The 16951-nt window shown below is 42.0% G+C and overlaps 1 protein-coding gene across 1 annotated transcript in view; it reads left to right on the top strand.

Annotated features, from left to right (window-relative positions):
* SH3RF1 (SH3 domain containing ring finger 1) overlaps positions 1–16951 on the top strand; it is a 68367-nt gene that overhangs the window by 37040 nt on the left and 14376 nt on the right. The window contains exons 2-5 of the mRNA XM_066631992.1: positions 1017–1292; positions 2943–3038; positions 4920–5222; positions 6835–6945. Of these exons, the coding sequence (XP_066488089.1) occupies positions 1017–1292; positions 2943–3038; positions 4920–5222; positions 6835–6945 (786 nt within the window). The remainder of the gene's footprint in view (positions 1–1016; positions 1293–2942; positions 3039–4919; positions 5223–6834; positions 6946–16951) is intronic.

The raw sequence follows: 16951 nt of genomic DNA, 5'->3' as shown, positions 1-16951 counted from the left end.
TAGACTCTCTCCAAAGTATCTGGTCCTCTAGTTTCCCAAGAGAAACCCTTTTATTGTTGACAAATTGTGGTTTGTAGGAAATGTTAATGTAACCATGTTACAACTTCTCTATTTACCTAGAATACATAAAATTGATTCTTGGAAATCTGAGACAGTCTTAAACCTTGGTTAGAGTGGTGATCTGAAGGAAATCATTTTTCTTGTTTCCAGATAACTCGTGTTCGATTTCCCATCCTCTCTGCATGGAGGGAAGTTCTGTTAACTTTAAGGAACAAAAGGTGCCATACCAAGCATATCATCAGGCACAAGTTTCTTGGTGAACATAAGAATATACACATCCAAAATGAAATAGCTTATTGGATTGGAGTTGTATATTTGTTCCAGAGTACTACTCCAATCCTACCAGCCACTGTTCTTTTTCTGTCTTCTGTTGTTCAAGTGTATCCCTTCTTCTGTGGCATCTGTGCCCCTCCCCCTATCTGCATTGTGCTTTTATGACTTTCACAAGCTATCGCCAATTGTAGAGATACTACAAGTTCACTGCACAACACATTTCAACTATTTAAAGTGGAATGTCCATTTTTTAAAGACTGAACCCTTTTGGGTCAGGAAGCTATTAGTTATTTGATTTTCTCTGTAAACCACTTAGTGAACTTTTCGTTGAAAAGCAGTATATAAATACTGTGGTGGTGGTAGTGTTGATGATGATGATGATGATGTCTGTGTCTTTTTTGACCATTTCATTTATTGTCCTTCTTTGTTAGGTTAGATTCTGTCTCTGTAGAACATACACATTCACACTTTCTCAGCGCATAAAATGCAAAATAATGGTTTTCAGCTATCTGGATTTTTTTATGAGGAAGACAAGAATGAACATAGATAGGTATAGCCTGAGACCATTTGGACAGATACCCAGGTCTTGCAACTGGCTCAGTGGATTGTTCTTGCATGTAATTGAATGCTTATGCAGTTCTTTTAAACTTTCTGACTGCAAAATTCTCTGTTCCTTTTTGTAGGGTGTACCTCAGTTACCCTGTGCCAAAGCATTATATAACTATGAGGGAAAAGAGCCTGGAGATCTTAAATTCAGCAAAGGTGACATCATCATACTGCGCCGGCAAGTTGATGAAAATTGGTACCATGGTGAAGTTAATGGTGTCCATGGATTTTTTCCTACCAATTTTGTCCAGATTATTAAACCTTTACCTCAACCTCCACCTCAGTGCAAAGCACTTTATGACTTTGAAGTTAAAGACAAGGAAGCAGACAAGGATTGTTTACCCTTCTCAAAGGTAAAACAAATATTTTTTTTGTATTATTGATTTAAGATTCCTAACACTTGTCTGTTTATGAGTTCACAGGGTGTTTACATGCTGTTTCAATTCTTCCTTTCCTTTGAGATGTTTCTTAGAATGTTTTTGTTAGAAGTTTAAAAACATACAGTGGGACTTCATTATTTGCAGGCTTGGCATTCAATGATTTGACTATCTGTGGGTGCTGAGCCCATGGTTGGAGGGTCTGAGGCCTCCTAGATGTGACCACAAGTGTCTTCCAGTTGTGCCCAGGGGGATTCTGAGGTGCAAGGACGTCACACATGGCCTCCCTGCAATGGAGAAGGCCTACTGGAAGTTTCTGAAAGGCACTTCATGTTTTTCAGCCCCTCTCTCCTACAGATTTCACTGTCTATGGGAGTGGTGGTCCTGGAACGGATCCCAAAGGATACTGAGGATCCACTATGTATTCAAGGAAATCAAATTGCTAATTTTCAGAGACTGCTTTTTCATTCATTTTTAGCCACCATTTATGCAGGACTTTTCTTTACCTTTTCACTCAAGGAGGCCAGGGTATGTTTTTTTCCACTTTATCTTCAACAACCCTCTGAGGTAAACTGGGTTGAAAAAAGTTTTTGTCTCAAGGTCACAAAGTATGTTTCATGGCCGAGCAGGGATCTGAACCTTATCTTCCCAATTCAAGACTGACATATTATCTAAGATACTAAATTGGTTCTGTTAAATCTGTTACTTCTTGTGAAAGTGTCTGTCTCCAGATTGACTGCTGTCCAAACTGATTCTTTTCATGTGTCAAGACTTGCAGTGATCGTATGTTTATGTTCATCATATACAATGGTGTATCCAGTGTCAAATACCTGCATATGCATGAACATGTTTCTCTTTTTATTTTTTTTACCAAGTAAAACTGGAAATAATGCTTAAAGCCAAAACAGCTATAACCAGTAGAGTTTCTCTCAAGCTAGAGGAGCACTTCTCACTTGAAGATGTACTATGCAATTTTGCAGTGATAAAGTGTAGCTTCCTAGAATATTTCCCCCAGATATCTTGTTATCTGTTCAGGGAGACTTTTTTTACATGATAGAGTATTCATGTTCTAGGTTGAAGTAGTACAGTCCAACAACACTTACCACATGCTTTTCATAATCGGTTCTGAGCAAGTAGACTGGACCTTGAAGGAACTACAAATCCTGACACCCTTTACAGTCTCACTGGTAGTCTGTCTCAGAAAGGCTGCCTGATATTAATATTTTCTGGTTTGTAACTTCAGAAAGAGCTACATGTATTTATATTGAATACATGGGTTCTGAGATTATTATTATTATTATTATTATTATGCACAAAAAAACAGAAAAAAGTGCAAGGTAGTAGATAAGTTAGTATAAATATTAGAGATGTGTTTATGTAGATATTATACGATAAACATTCAACCAAAAGATGACCAGTTAGTTCTGGGGAACTCCTTTCTAGGCTTTACATTAAATAAAAGCATGCTTCTGAAAATTACTTTCATCCAAACAGCTGCAGATGGTTTTATAAAAAAGGTTTTCCCCATAATAAGCTCTTTGTCAGACAGTACATGTGTTCTTAAAATAAAGTAAATGACGTGTGTGTTTAGAACTGAGTAACATAATTACCTTTTCTTTAACACAGGATGACATTCTGACTGTGATACGTCGAGTGGATGAAAACTGGGCTGAAGGAATGTTGGCTGACAAGATAGGAATATTCCCTATTTCATATGTTGAGGTGAGAGAACATCAAGAAGCTTTAACAGAGTACATAACTGCGATAGAAAATTTGATATATACTCTAAACCAGCCATTTTCAACCAATGTGCCATGGCACACTGGTGTACCATGAACAGTCTGCAGGTGTACCACCAGATTTTGGGGGAGGGTCATTTAATAGTAGGGCCATTGAGGGATGTGAGCCCCTGCTAATAGCATGGTGTGCTTTGTCAATTGTCAAAAAACTGATCACCTTGGCAATTTTAGTACCTTCTCAGTGTGCCATGAGATGAAAAAGGTTCAAAAACACTGCTCTAAACAAACCGTTCCTAAATTACTATTGTGGTCTTTATCACTTTTGCTTTTGCTCTTGGATGTAGGAGAAAATGGGGATCCTAAGAAATTTAGTTAGTTAAGAATATTAGACTTGAATTAACCTTTTGTTGTGAGTTGGAAGTTGTACTATAGAATCCAGGGCTGCAGTAGGGCACACGAATGGTTTTTCTTCATGGTGAATGTTGGCATTTGTTAATTAAAAATGGACATTGTGAAAATGTTAGGTGGTGGTGAGAAATGGGCAGCAAAAATGTCCTTTAAAAAAAATTGAGTTTATGTTCATTCCCTCATTACTTAAGAAAAAAAGTCGTTTATTACCTATTACATTACATATCATGGCCCTTTTTATATGAGTATGTGAAACATCTGCCATTTTGAACTGTTCGTGTGCTGCACTCACGTGACATATCGCATTGTCACTCCGTATGTTGAATCTAAACATGTCTAGTGACCACCCAGTCAGAACATTACGTGGTGATAGATTTGACATTAAAAAGGAGGCATTACAGTACTTTCATACCTACCCTAGTACTCGCATTCCTCATCACTAGAGGTGGATTTTTCAGGTGATAACGAAATAAAAGTGCATAACATTGCTTTCTGTACTTCTCATTTTTGTAAAAAAACCCAAAAAAACTGAAATCTGTGCAAGAAAAGAAAATCTCTAGCACCTCTACATGCATGTGGCTACATCTGCTGACACTATACAATCTATATCACCTACCTAATACACTTTTAAAAATACAGCCTTGGAATAAAAACACAACACTGCTTTCTCCACTTTCAACTTTGGAAAACACCAAAATCCACGAAAAAATAAAATTGTTCTCACCCACCTCAACTTATCATTAGCATCCTTAAATTGAGTTTCATTTAAGTTGTATGTTGTCTCACTGGCCCAGTTTTCGTGTCACATGGAACCATTGTTTAATTCTGGATGGTGTCTATAGCTCTTTCCCCATTCACTTTGCAGATGAAGGGAGAAGAGTTTCTGCTGCCAAGCGTGCTTTAAAACAAGTCACAATTGGCTGTGATATCCAAACCCAGCAGATCTTGGTTTTTTCTAACCAGTATTTGAAAACAAGCCAAAAAGTGAAAATCGATATCCACACAATGGGTTATTTGTGGCAAAATCTCCATCTTTGCTTACTTCTGTTTTTCTTATTTTTATCTGAATGGCTGGCTGACACTTATTTTATTAAAACATTTGTTACTGTAATGATTGTTTGCCATATTACCAGAGATATAGGAGACTTGGGAAATGTGATCCCAGTTTCTGATTTGTTGTCAAAATCTGATTAGAATAACAAAGAATGTGCCAGATTTGTGTTAAATTGGGGTTGGAAGTAGAGCCTTCCTTCTATTGTGCAATAAAATGAATTGCATGGAAGTTGCGCAGAACCATGATTAAACCATAATTCCATATGATGGCTGAACTCTTCTTCTGCTCTCACAGATTTTTTTGTTTGTTGCACGGGTGCCCTAACCAAAAAAGGACATCACCTAACCTTGCTTTTATCACAGGATAACCCTAATATTTATATAGTTCATCCTTGTTTTGTAGTTTAACACAACAGCAAAGCAGCTGATAGAACTGGACAAACCCTCAGGTTCTGCAGTAGACTCTGGAGAAGGCACATCTGGGGCATCCCACAGCAATTCTGTCCAAAAGCACATGGATACCAAGAAGAACACCAAAAAACGCCACTCCTTTACCTCCCTTACCATGTCCAACAAGGCTTCACAGTCTTCTCAAAATCGTCACTCAATGGAAATCAGTCCTCCTGTCCTCATCAGCTCCAGTAACCCCACTGCTGCAGCTCGTATAAGTGAACTTACAGGTCTTTCCTGCAGTGCACCTTCTCAGGTAATTTGCTGGAAGTAGAATACAAAGTGTATCACGACTTTTTTAAATGAACAATTTCTAAAAGATTGTCAAAACAAATGGGAGATAATTGCAGCTGATTCATTTGGATGTGTGCAAGCAGTCAGTAATAATACATAAAGGGATTATATTCATGCACTCTGAAGTACTGTAACCTGAAGAAAACTATTCTTGCTCTTTAAATAACTGAAAGGTTTCTTTCAGATTAAATAGTCTTTTGTTTAAAGAACAGTCATGAAACAAATGCTGTTTATATGAACTAAAAGATAGGCTGAATTTTGAATAAGACGCATCCTACAGCAATTTCAAAAATTGAAAAAACATTCAGTTTCTACAGCTTAAAGAGCCACTGTTACAAAAACCTTTTTTGCTTGTAAGTCTAAGGTTCAGATCAGATATTACATTGCTTATCGCCAAACCATAGTCTGATGATCATGCGTGCCACTGGGTTAGCATGCTGTTCCCTCTATCTCCTTAGGACAGTGGTTCCCAAACTATGAGGTGTGGCTCTAGGGAGCGGCATGGTGAGCTCCCAGCGGTGTTGTGAGATTCTTGCTTCCCTCCATAGCTGCTCGGCAGCAGAAACACAAAGACTACAGAGCAACTGAAAAGTGGCAGTAAGATGCTTGGCTCAGCAGGCAGAGCTCTCAGAGTGACATTTTTGTCACTTGAAGGGCCCACCCATCCACTCTGGGCTGCTTACCATTGGTCTTTTTAGTTGCTCCACAGTCTCAAACCTGGAAGTAATAGCAGTTGATGCGATTATACCATTGCCATCACTTCTGAATCTGCAGCTCTGTGTTGGCCGCGGTAAGGGCAGCATGCAGTGAAAACGTTTGGGAACTGCTACCTTAGGCTCATGCTCCTTCCATCCATGATTTGTAGTTAACCATAGTTAACCTTCTGAACCAAGCATGTTATTTACCTTACCAGGAATTGTCTCCAAGCTATAGATTTCAAACCATAGTTTGAAGATGATTCCTGTTCAGCTCTAATCCTAGTTTATCTGATTTGGACACTGCAACAATATGGTTCGAATAAAAGAAGAGGAGGAATCCACTTGTGGATGGGGGATAAAACATGCAGTTTGGACACTGGATTTACAATATATGAATTGAGTCTTTTGATTTGATTCAATAACAGTTACATCTGGGCAACAGAATTCTAATTGTATCATATATGCAAATATAACTTGTAGGAAAATGTATTGATAAAATAGCATGAGAATTCCATATTTATTACTTGAATAATTCAGTATCGAAATAATAAGTTTTCTTTTGGTCAATGTTTTATTTGCTCTGGGCATCCAGTTAGTTTCCTTCTAATGTTTCTTCTGTATCATACATGAAGTCTTAAAAATGAAGCACATGATCTTAATAGAGGATCTTAATTCATAGGAATTAAGAATAGCAAGGCAATGTTATTTCTTATTAGTTAGTATAACCTACCTTTCTATTGCAAAACTAAGGTGGGTCATAAATACTTTTGAGTTCATGAATCTTATTGTAACATATTTGTTACTTTGGGTAGTAAACATGATTTTTGTTCGTTCACATTTATTCTGCCTTGATGATCTGTTCTTACTTTTTGCCAGGTTCATATCAGTACCACAGGGCTAATTGTGACTCCACCACCCAGCAGTCCAGTAACAACAGGGCCATCATTTACCTTCCCACCAGAAGTCACCTATCCCGCTGCTCTTGCTGTAAGTATTCGATGAAATCCAAATCCTTGATAAACAGGTCAAACCTCCTTATGCACAGGGGGTTTTGTTCCCCAAACCCCCGCTGATAAAAATTTGTGTGTAGCCAAACTGGAAATGATGATTTTGCTGCAGTGATAGAAATCTGCTGTAAAACCATCCCTATAACGTGTGTGTGTGGGGGGGGGGGGGAGGCTTCCCTTACATCGTGTGGCAAGCTGACAGGCAGTCCCCAGGCGCTCGGGAAGCTATTTCCAGATTGTGCCGCACCCCCCTCCATTCACCCTCCATTGTGGAAACTACCCCACGGAAGGAGCTGCCTTGCAGCATAGCCATCCTGGTTCCTGCTGGTCTCTCTCTCACACACAGAAGAGGCTGTGCTTTCCTAATGCCCCAAGGTCATCCCCCCTACCCCGCCACTCTGCACCCCTCACAGGGTCCACCCCCTCCTCACAAGCTGGTCCTGGCTCAGAGGAAAATTTAAAGAGACACCCCAGCAGCGCTTCTGCTAAGCAATTGCCTGAAGTCAGCCAGTCTCCTTGACTGCCTGCTTGCTTTGGGGCTCTCTCACATCCCCTTAAGAACACTGAAACAAGGGGGCTTCGCCTGAGTTCCAGTTCGCTTCCTCCTCACTCACAAGATGAAGGGCAAGCCAGCCAGCCACCAAGTTCCCTTGATCCCCAACACACAAGGAGGTAGAGGTCAAAACTTTCCCCCCTTGTTTCAGTGTTCTTAAGGGGATGTGAGCGAGCACTAAAGTAAGCAGGCAGCCAAGGAGACTGGAGATCTCAGCCAGTTGCTTCACAGAAGCGCCCTGGGGATGTCTCTTTAAACTTTCCTTTGAGGCTTGTGAGGAGGGGGTGGACCCTATGAGGGGTGAACAGTGGCTTCAGCAGGACCAGCAGCAGGAACAGTAGCAGGTGTGAGGGGGGAAGGGAACCATGGAGCTTTAGGAAAGCACAGTCTTGTGTGTGTGTGTGTGTGTGTGTGTGTGCGCGCGCGCGCGTGTGCATGCGCGTGGGGGGGGGGAGAGAAAGAGACCAACCTGCAGGAACCATGAGGTGCAGCAGCTCCTTCTATGGGGTACCTTCCACAATGGAGTGGGAGAGGTGGCACAATCTGGAAAAAGCTTCCCCAAGCACCCAGAGACTCTGCCTGCCAGCTTGCTGCATGTGGTAATGGAAGCCTATACACACCTTGTTTAAAAACATTTAAAGGGACTTTTTTAGCAGCTCAACATGGATGCCCATCTGCCTTCAGTCAAATCCATGGTTACAAAATCTGCTGATAATGACCTGTACCTTTCTCTTAACTATCTTGTTATGTTCTGCAACTGTGGAAGTTGCGTCTTCTACAGGTGATTTGAGCTGTTTTTAATCTTCATATGCAGAATGTATTTTAGCTCTATGAAAAAAAGTGTTCTGATGCTGGAAAATCTAGAAGATCCTTCTGTCTTCCTAGACCTAGAGTATTTCACTGACTGAACTTACTGTGAAGTGCTTGATGGAATTCCAGACTACCTGTGATAAGATTTTAATTGTCTGAGGTTTAGTTCAGGTAGAATTAACCTAATAGTTATATGGGGAGGAAAGTTTCTTTGAACTTGTTAAAACACTTCTTATTGACTGTAGAACAAATAAAGTAGAATAAGCTGCTGGTTTATTTTTCTGTTCTGTGGGTAGGAAAACCTTGTCTGTCCTAGCAGTCTTTCTGTAATCCTGAACTGGGAATGAATTCTATGGTTGACAAAACAATATGAGAGAGGCAATTTGTGGATAAAGATTTCTTAAATCCCTTCATTTTAAAAAACTCTTTTACAAGGGTCTGAATATCAAGAATATCATAATCAAGAATTAAGAGGAGGGGTGTTATGTTTTTGTGTTAACCAAAAATTCCAGTTCCATGGGATCTAGTTTATTGTTTTTAACACCATCATCTGGAATATAACATGGTTTCATACATGTATCAATGTTTCCTAGAATTTAAATTGTCTTCTAAGCTTTACTCAAATTGATGTTGCTAAAAAAGCTTATCACCATAATTTTTAAGTATACTGAAGATTGTATTAGAAGCTAGAGTGTAAAATGTAATTTAAATGACTTGGTTTATGGCTTTATATAACTTATGGATAGTTTAAAAGGCAAGAATCCAAGATTCAAGGAGAAACCAGAAGTTACCTAGGCTCTTGCAAAGGGCTAGTGCTCGACCGGGGGAAATTATTTGGCTTTTTCCCACTTAGACTATGTGATCCATGTCATTTCACAAACTACATTTGACACTTCACTCTGTTGAAAAACAGTTTGCCACATAGCTTTGGGAACTGCTATTCAAGAAAAACAAATCTAAAGCCCCTGTGAACTCTCAGAACCAATTCAACCATTTTCAGTCAGCTTCCTAGAATGTGAGACCATATATTGTATATTTTCAGAATTGCTGTTTCTTGGAGGGATCTATGTTAGTCATATTTTGTATTCACATTTTTATACTGCAAATATACTTTGCAAATAACTGATGCTGTTAGTATGAAAAATATTTGGATCATATATGTGCTGCATTAGGTGATAAACCTGCAGAGCAATCTGTGTGTACACTTCTGTTTTGTGTTACTTTTTCAGTAATTGATATGTAAAAAATGTGTGATTGACCACAGTGAGTTATTGTTTCTGAGCTGCTTCAGTTTGCATTGACAGAACAAATAATCCTGTTATAGTCAAGCTGTTGAGTCTTGTTGGCTTAGTTTAATGCTCATTGATATGATAAGAGCTGGTAAGTGTTCAGCTTTTAATCAAGGGCAAAGTATTTCCCACACACTTGCCTGGTACAATAATTAGATATATGTGTGGTAGGAGTCATGTGACAGACACCACATGGTGGTTACTCTCTAAATCAGGGCTGCCCAGGCCCACCGGCCATTTGCAGTTCCTGGAGGACCCCCAATTTAACCCCCCAGGGATCCTCTGGTCTCCAATGAGCCTCTGGCCTGCTGGAGACTTGCAGGAGCCCTTGCTGGCCCAACAGGGCTGCTCTTTGCAGCATTAGCAAGGGAAAGTCTGCCCTGCTGAGCTCTCACAGGAGAGCTCTGCAGAAGCCCCACCCATCCACAAACACTCCCATTAGGTTGGAGGGGCTGCAGCTGAGTCCAGGCGTCCCTTGGGGATGAGAAGTTGTGGGCCTGTTTGTAACTGCTTGAGTTTGACTTGGGGAGATGGGGGGCAGGCACTGAGGAGGGAAACTAAGTCTGATTGTGCTGCTTGAATGTGCTTGGGGTCAGGGGCAGCGATGCAGGGGAACAATCCTGGGCATGTTTGAATGGGGAGGAAGCATGCTGCTTTTGCTTGTTGAGGTTGCTGGCAGAGAAGGAGGAAGATCCGAGTCCACTCATGAATGGGGAAAAGCAAGCAGCTCTCTGTCTGCTTCTAAGTTTGTTTGATGCTTGATGCTGGCTGGGGGAGGGACAGGAACTGAGAGAGGGAGACAGGCAGCTCCCTTCTGTGTGTGAATGAGGAAAAACAAACTCCTGCCTTGAGGGGGCAGGTGCCCACCAGCTCCCTGGCTGTGTTCCTTTGCTGCTACTTGATGCCAGGTTGGGTGGAAGAGGGAGGGGGAGAGAGAGAGAGAGAGAGAGTGTGTGAAGAGAGTAAAAACATGCTCCTTCATGGAGGGGAAAGGGAGCCCATGCTGACTCCTCTTAAGTTTGTTTTTTACTTTTCCCTGAAAAAGATTTATTAGGTGTGTCAAAAGTCACTTTAACATGCCCCTTTTCTGCATCTCATGTGTATTATAAATAAGCTTAGTAAAATTCATTCGTTCATATAAGTTCCATCTGTAATATATTCATTTATGCAAAATTTAGGTAAGTTTATTCAATTTGAAATGTAGATTTCCCCCAGCCCCTGATGAAGTGTCAGAAAGATGATGTGGTCCTCCTGCCAAAATGTATGCCCACCCCTGCTCTAAATGCTCCAACCTTACAGATGAGCCCACCTTTCTTACCTACCTTTTTTACTTCTACCTTCTGGGTGATCCAGAACAATAGTTCACCCTGGTTTTAACCATATGACCTGTGGCTAGAGATGAATGAAAGGTACCACAGTTTATAAGTGACTTCCAAATGTATATCTCCCTTCCCTACATGAGGGTATTCTGTTTGTCTAAATCCACCCTTAACTAAAGTTTAGAACCTGGGTGGCATGTTCAGTAGTGGGGGAGGGGTGTTGAGGTGTCACCACAGTGAAAATGCCCTCTTGCATCACTGCTAACTAAGCCTCCCCTGGTGGTGGAATGTGAATGTCAGCCCTCCCAACTAACGTTGGGGGACTGGCCATTTCTGAATCAAGCATGTGAGGGTCTTTCATATGCCCTGGCCCCAAGTCATTTACGATTTTAAAAAGCAGCACCTTGAATTGCACCTGGAGATGGACTGCCAGTCAGTGTAGCTGTAAAGAGACCCAGTCAAACTACCTAGCACAGTCAAAAAACTCATGTAGCAGCATTTTGCTCTAATTGAAGTTTCCATGTGGTCTTCAGGGGAGTCCTATGTAAAGCACACTATAGTAATCTAATGTTGATGTGCGTAGTGAGTAGATAACCATAGGCAGGTCTGATCCAGGAAAGGATACAGTTGGCACATCATCCTAAACTGGGCAAAGGTACTCCTAGCCACCACTACCACTTGGGCATCTAGGAGCATCCCCCCCCCCTGATTCTTTGAGGGGAATGCAACCCCATTCAGAACAGGCTGACAATCCATAATGTGGTTGCAGATCTCCAGGCTAACACTGTCCTGTCTGGATTGAATTTCAACTAGTTTATCGCTTGGTAGACAGTCATTGACTTCAGACAGTGATTCAAGATTTTCACAACTTCCCTAAAGCCATACAAAGTGGCAGTGCAAAGCTGGACATCATCCATATACTTGTGGTATCCAACTCCAGATCCCTTGGTGACCTATCCCAGCAGTTTCATATAGATCAGGGGTGTCCAAACTTTTTGGTAGGAGGGCCACATCATCTCTCTGACACTGTTTTGGGGGCCAGGGGAAAAAAAGAATTAATTTACATTTCAAATTTGAATAAATTTACATAAATGAATATATTAGAGATGGAATTTATATGAATGAATGAAGGTCTTGCAATAACTCAAGGCCTATAAAAGACCTTGCACAAAGCAAGGCCAGCCTTTTCTTTGCTGCCGCTGCCGCATCACAGATACGAAACAGCAAGCAGGGGAGGGAGCCCTCATCCCACAGCTCACGCGAGAGGTCGAACAGTTGGCTGTCATGCTGAGAGCAGTTGCATCAGGCCAGTGTGGGCTCCAGCAAATCTCCAGAGGACCAGAGGCTCGATGGAGACTGGGGGCTCCCTGAGGTCTGGATTGGGAGTCCTTGAGGGCTGCAAGTGGCCCCAGGGCTGGGGTTTGGGCACCCCTGATATAGATGTTAAATAACATGGAGAATAAGATTGATCCCTGTGGGGAAACTGTGACCCTCTCTGTGCTCCCCAATTATGTGGATGGGAGCAGGCAGATATGGTTGAAATCCTGGTGCCATAACATTTGCAAGTGACATTTCTGCTGAATGCTGGCCAAACAATGTGGAAGGGAGTAGGAAAGGTGCTGAAATACCAGCTACCAGCACTTATCAAGAAACAGGATTGGGTTGCTGGTATCAGCACATAAAATGACTAAGACAGAGAAGGATGGGGTGGGAGAAAAGAGAGGGGAAGGTGCTGAGAGGAGACTGGACAAAGAAGCAAGAGAAGCAGATATTTGCTTATTATTGAAATAAGACAGCATGTAAAAAAGAAAGAAGGCAAGGCAGAAAGACAAGGCAAGTAGGGAAAGGAGAAGGAATTGATAGGAGAAATAGGTGAGGGAGACAGGAGGGGCACCTGTGGCTTGGAGGAATTGATATAGACCCTTGAAAAAGAGCCCCTAGGGCTGCAGTTTTCAAACTCTCAGGGAGTTTGAAACCTGCAGTAAGTCTTTGCGGGGGTGGGGGGAGGTGGCAGGGGGAAGGCAGCAATGTGATCCCCAGGATCATGTCGCTCGGGGCTGCAGGCACTGGGGTGCACCCACCAGTCCCTGCAGCAGCGTCCTGGGGGTGCGGGGAGCCCTGTGTGAGCACCTGCAGGGCTCCCCAGGTCAGGGAAAGTGAAAGCAAAGCGATCGCGCCCCACTTCTGGTTTAACAGAGCAGGGTACGATTGCTCCGCTTTCACTTTCCCTGACCTGGGGAGCCCTGCAGGTGCTCACACAGGGCTCCCTGCACCCCCAGGACGCTGCTGCAGGGTCTGGTGGGTGCACCCCAGTCCCTGCAGCCCGGTCAGAAGAGAAAGTGGAGCGATCGCACCCCACTTCTGGTTCAGAGGAGTGGGGTGCGATTGCTCTGCTTTCACTTTCCCTGACCTGGGGAACCCTGCAGAAGGTCCCGCAGGGCTCCCCACACCCCCGGGAGGCTGCAGGAAGCTGTGGTAAGTACAGCCAAGCCCCTGCAGCCCCCTGAGCGGGCTGATCTTGGGGATCGTGCTGCTGCTTCCTCCCTGCCTCCTGGCTGCCCCTGCCCCTTAAGGGCAAAGAGGCCAGGCCCCCCCCAGTCGGAAAACCACTGCCCTAGGACAGTGGTTCCCGAACTTTTTAGCACTAGGATCCACTTTTTAAAATAACTCTATTGGGACCCACCTTGTAGTCAAGTTTTGTGTGTCTCCCTTTGTTTCTTTGGTAGGAAGTAGAAAAGGGAGGGGTTCACTTTAAATGAGAAGGAAAGGTAGGATTTGGCACTATCTAATTAGGAAGTGGAGTGGGTTTCACCTGGGAGATAAATACTAGGGATGTAACATGCTGTTGCTACTCTGTATAGTGAGTGCAAAGGACTCAGAAAGGAGTGGTAGGTTAAGGCATAGGTTTTTAGTGATGATCTAGTTTGTTTTTATCAATCCTTCTAGATTTGTATGGTTATACTGTATGAATAGTCAAATCTGAGGGATTGTATAACCATTGATTGTTTGTTTTGGGGATAACTGGGTTTTTTATTCAGTAAAAGTAAGGTTGTTCTGTCAATTTAGCTATAATAATTGAGGCAGGGTTATAGTTTTGCTTCCTCTTCTTCCTTTTTGCAACATTAAATTCAATTTACCTTTCCCTTGTTTTGTATTACTGTGTGATAACCCTTTTAGTTCATAGATTTTAATGGAAAGGGTCAAGCAGCAATTGTTACCCTGGACATGCCCAATCTTGTTTGTTCTCTGAAGCTAAGCAGGGTCAGGCCTGGTTAGTACTTGGATGGGAGACCACCTGGGAATATCGGGTGCTGTAGGCTTATACCATAGTCTTTTGAGACTGAAGGTTGCCAACCAACCAAAGGGTTCTGTCCAGGGAACCTTTTTGGAAGATTTTGAGGGAAGCCTGGACTGGTTGCAGCAGAGAGTTCAGTAAGTTCCATAGCACCCAGTCATGAAATACCTAGGTTCACCTAAAGGAGGTCCATCCATCTGCCTGCCTTCAAACTGCAGAAGCTCTGATCTTTGCAGAGTAGTTAATAGCTACAGTATCTGATTTTTCAATAGCCTCAGGGCTCGAGGCAATTCGTTTTCTGATCTTTTCATCAACCTTTAGTGATCCACCAGTAGGTCCACTGCACTTTGGAAACCTCTACTGTAGAAAGAAGAGGGTGCAGGGCAACCCAGAAGTTGCATCAACTGAGAAAAGGGAAGATCACCCCAGCTGGGGTTATTTAACAAAATGAAGCCTTACTTGCAGTGTCATATCCTTGGTACCAACTCCCTCCAGAGCAAGGTGCAGAGTGTGCAGCCACCTGATACCCCTAATTGGGTTGACCCAGCAGTAAGGGATCCTGCTGTCTGCCTTCAGTGACAAGTGAGCTAACCCTTAAGTAACCCTTACTAAGTGAGCTAACTATCCTTACACACCTTTACCCCAGGTGGGTCATATAAACTCTACAGGGACTATGTGAAATGAGGAGGGAATAGATTCTAGAGTGAGGAAACATGATTGATGTAGATTTGGAAATTCTGGAAAGTCAAATTTAGAAGTGGTCCAAAATGAGAAAAAAATGTGAGATGCACTGTGTTAAGACAGTTGTTTTAAAGAAATTTTTATGCTATAATTTAAACACTGCTAAAGTACAGGTACCGCCTATTTATCTGCGTTAGTTCTGTTCTGTGACTTGCCGTGATTAGCAAAAAATGAGTTGTGCTAAATTCCATAGAGTTGCAGCCTGCAGCCTAACACTTCTGAATAGAAGGAAACTAAGGCAGCTGTTATCAATCCCCTTCCCTCCTTCCCCTTTCACAGGTGGGATCCTGAGCTTGCTTGGGAGTCCTCTGTGTCCCAGGCAGCCTTCCGACAGCACTGCAGGTTCTCCTCTTCGCTGCTGCCACTCCTGCAGTCCTCCCTGGCAGCAGCCATCGTGGAAACTCCCCTGCCCCAGAGCATTCTGGGACTTGTAGTCTGACTCTCTGCTCACCCTCACCTGTCTCTCCAAGGCTTGGCAAACACTCCAGGGGTTTTTTAAAGCAATCCTCTCTGTTGCTACTGCACCTGCCTGTGTGTGTGTGAGAGAGAGAGAGAGCTCCACCTTGCTGTACATGTTCTGGCTACAGAGGTTTTTGGTCTCCCCTTCCCCTCTTCATCCACAGCTGGCTCAGGGGCTCCAGGAATGTTTCTGTTCCTTTGCACCTTTGCCACCTCAGGGCAAAGGTGTGTGTGACTTTCAGTACCGCCACCCCATTCTCTTGAGACAAATACGCAGATAAAAAATCTGTGGATAAATAGGCTGCACCTGTATACATGTAGAATCAAGGCATTTTTGAGACATTATTAAACATTTAATTTGATGTACGTTGTGTTTTTCATAAAGTAAATAATTTAAAGAAAGTTTTATAGAGAAGTCATGGTTTTCAGGGTGCGAATTGTATAGATCAATAAAGTAACTTGAACATTTGACTGGGTGGTATAACTTGGAGAGAAGTGCACCAGATTTTGCTGCTCTTTGTATTTGGGTTCCTATTATTTCTAAAGTCCCTGAGAACTACTCCAATTTTCATATTTCAGTAGTAGAAAATTATGTTGAATTAACACTGTCACAGAATGTTTTCTGTGAATGACACTTTGCGTAAACCTTTCTTAATCAACTGTTCATTAATTTCATATATGAAAATTGAATATTACATTTGTAGTTTGGTATATAATGCTACATTCCTGGCAGCTAATAGAATATAAAATAGGCAAGTAGCAAATTTTATCTTGACCATCCAGCTATTAAATATAACAGTAAAATGGTTTAGAAAAATTAATGCTTGCTGTTGTTGACAATCTTTTATTTCAGTACTTACATGTTGTAGCTCAGAGATAGATGAATGTATATTTTTCCATAGGAGCATCAGTAATTAGCTGCTATATGTAGAGAACAACTGAAGTTTTATAGTTCAAAAAAGTTACAATTGCTCCTTTGATTTTTTCCTCCCCTCTTTCTTTTTAAAGGAAAGGAATCCCAAGGGCAGAACAGAGCCACATTAGAATCTGCCTGTTAAAAGAATTGTGGCTTTCCATTTTTCAGCTTGTTAAAAATTGCCAGTCTTAATAATCCTGAATTTCAGAGGCTAGCACTTAAAATAGAATAAGAGAAAGTGATAGCACTAGTACAGTAACTGTGCTTTCTTTTGTATGTGCTCTTAATAGCCCACACTTTAAAGGAAATTTTGTTCCTCAAGAAAAGGGTTGGGGCAGATTGTTCTGAAATGGTTTGTTTGTTGTTGCTTTTAACAGCAGAAGCAGAAACAATAATGGATTTTAGACCATTTTAACCATTGCATTTTTGTGCTTCTCTTTGGAAGGTTTTTGGATTTCTGTCAAAAATACACATTAAAATTTGTTTTTTGGGTTAACCTTTTGAGCTTTTCTGTTTTTGTCACTTGATACTTGCTTTTGAGAAAACGAGGATTCCTGGGAATTGTACAGGCGTACCCCCGTATCCACAAGGGTTCTGTGAAACC

This window comes from Tiliqua scincoides, chromosome 6 (assembly GCF_035046505.1).
Source record: "Tiliqua scincoides isolate rTilSci1 chromosome 6, rTilSci1.hap2, whole genome shotgun sequence".
Taxonomy (NCBI): domain Eukaryota; kingdom Metazoa; phylum Chordata; class Lepidosauria; order Squamata; family Scincidae; genus Tiliqua; species Tiliqua scincoides.
This window is presented reverse-complemented; position numbering and strand designations above follow the sequence as displayed.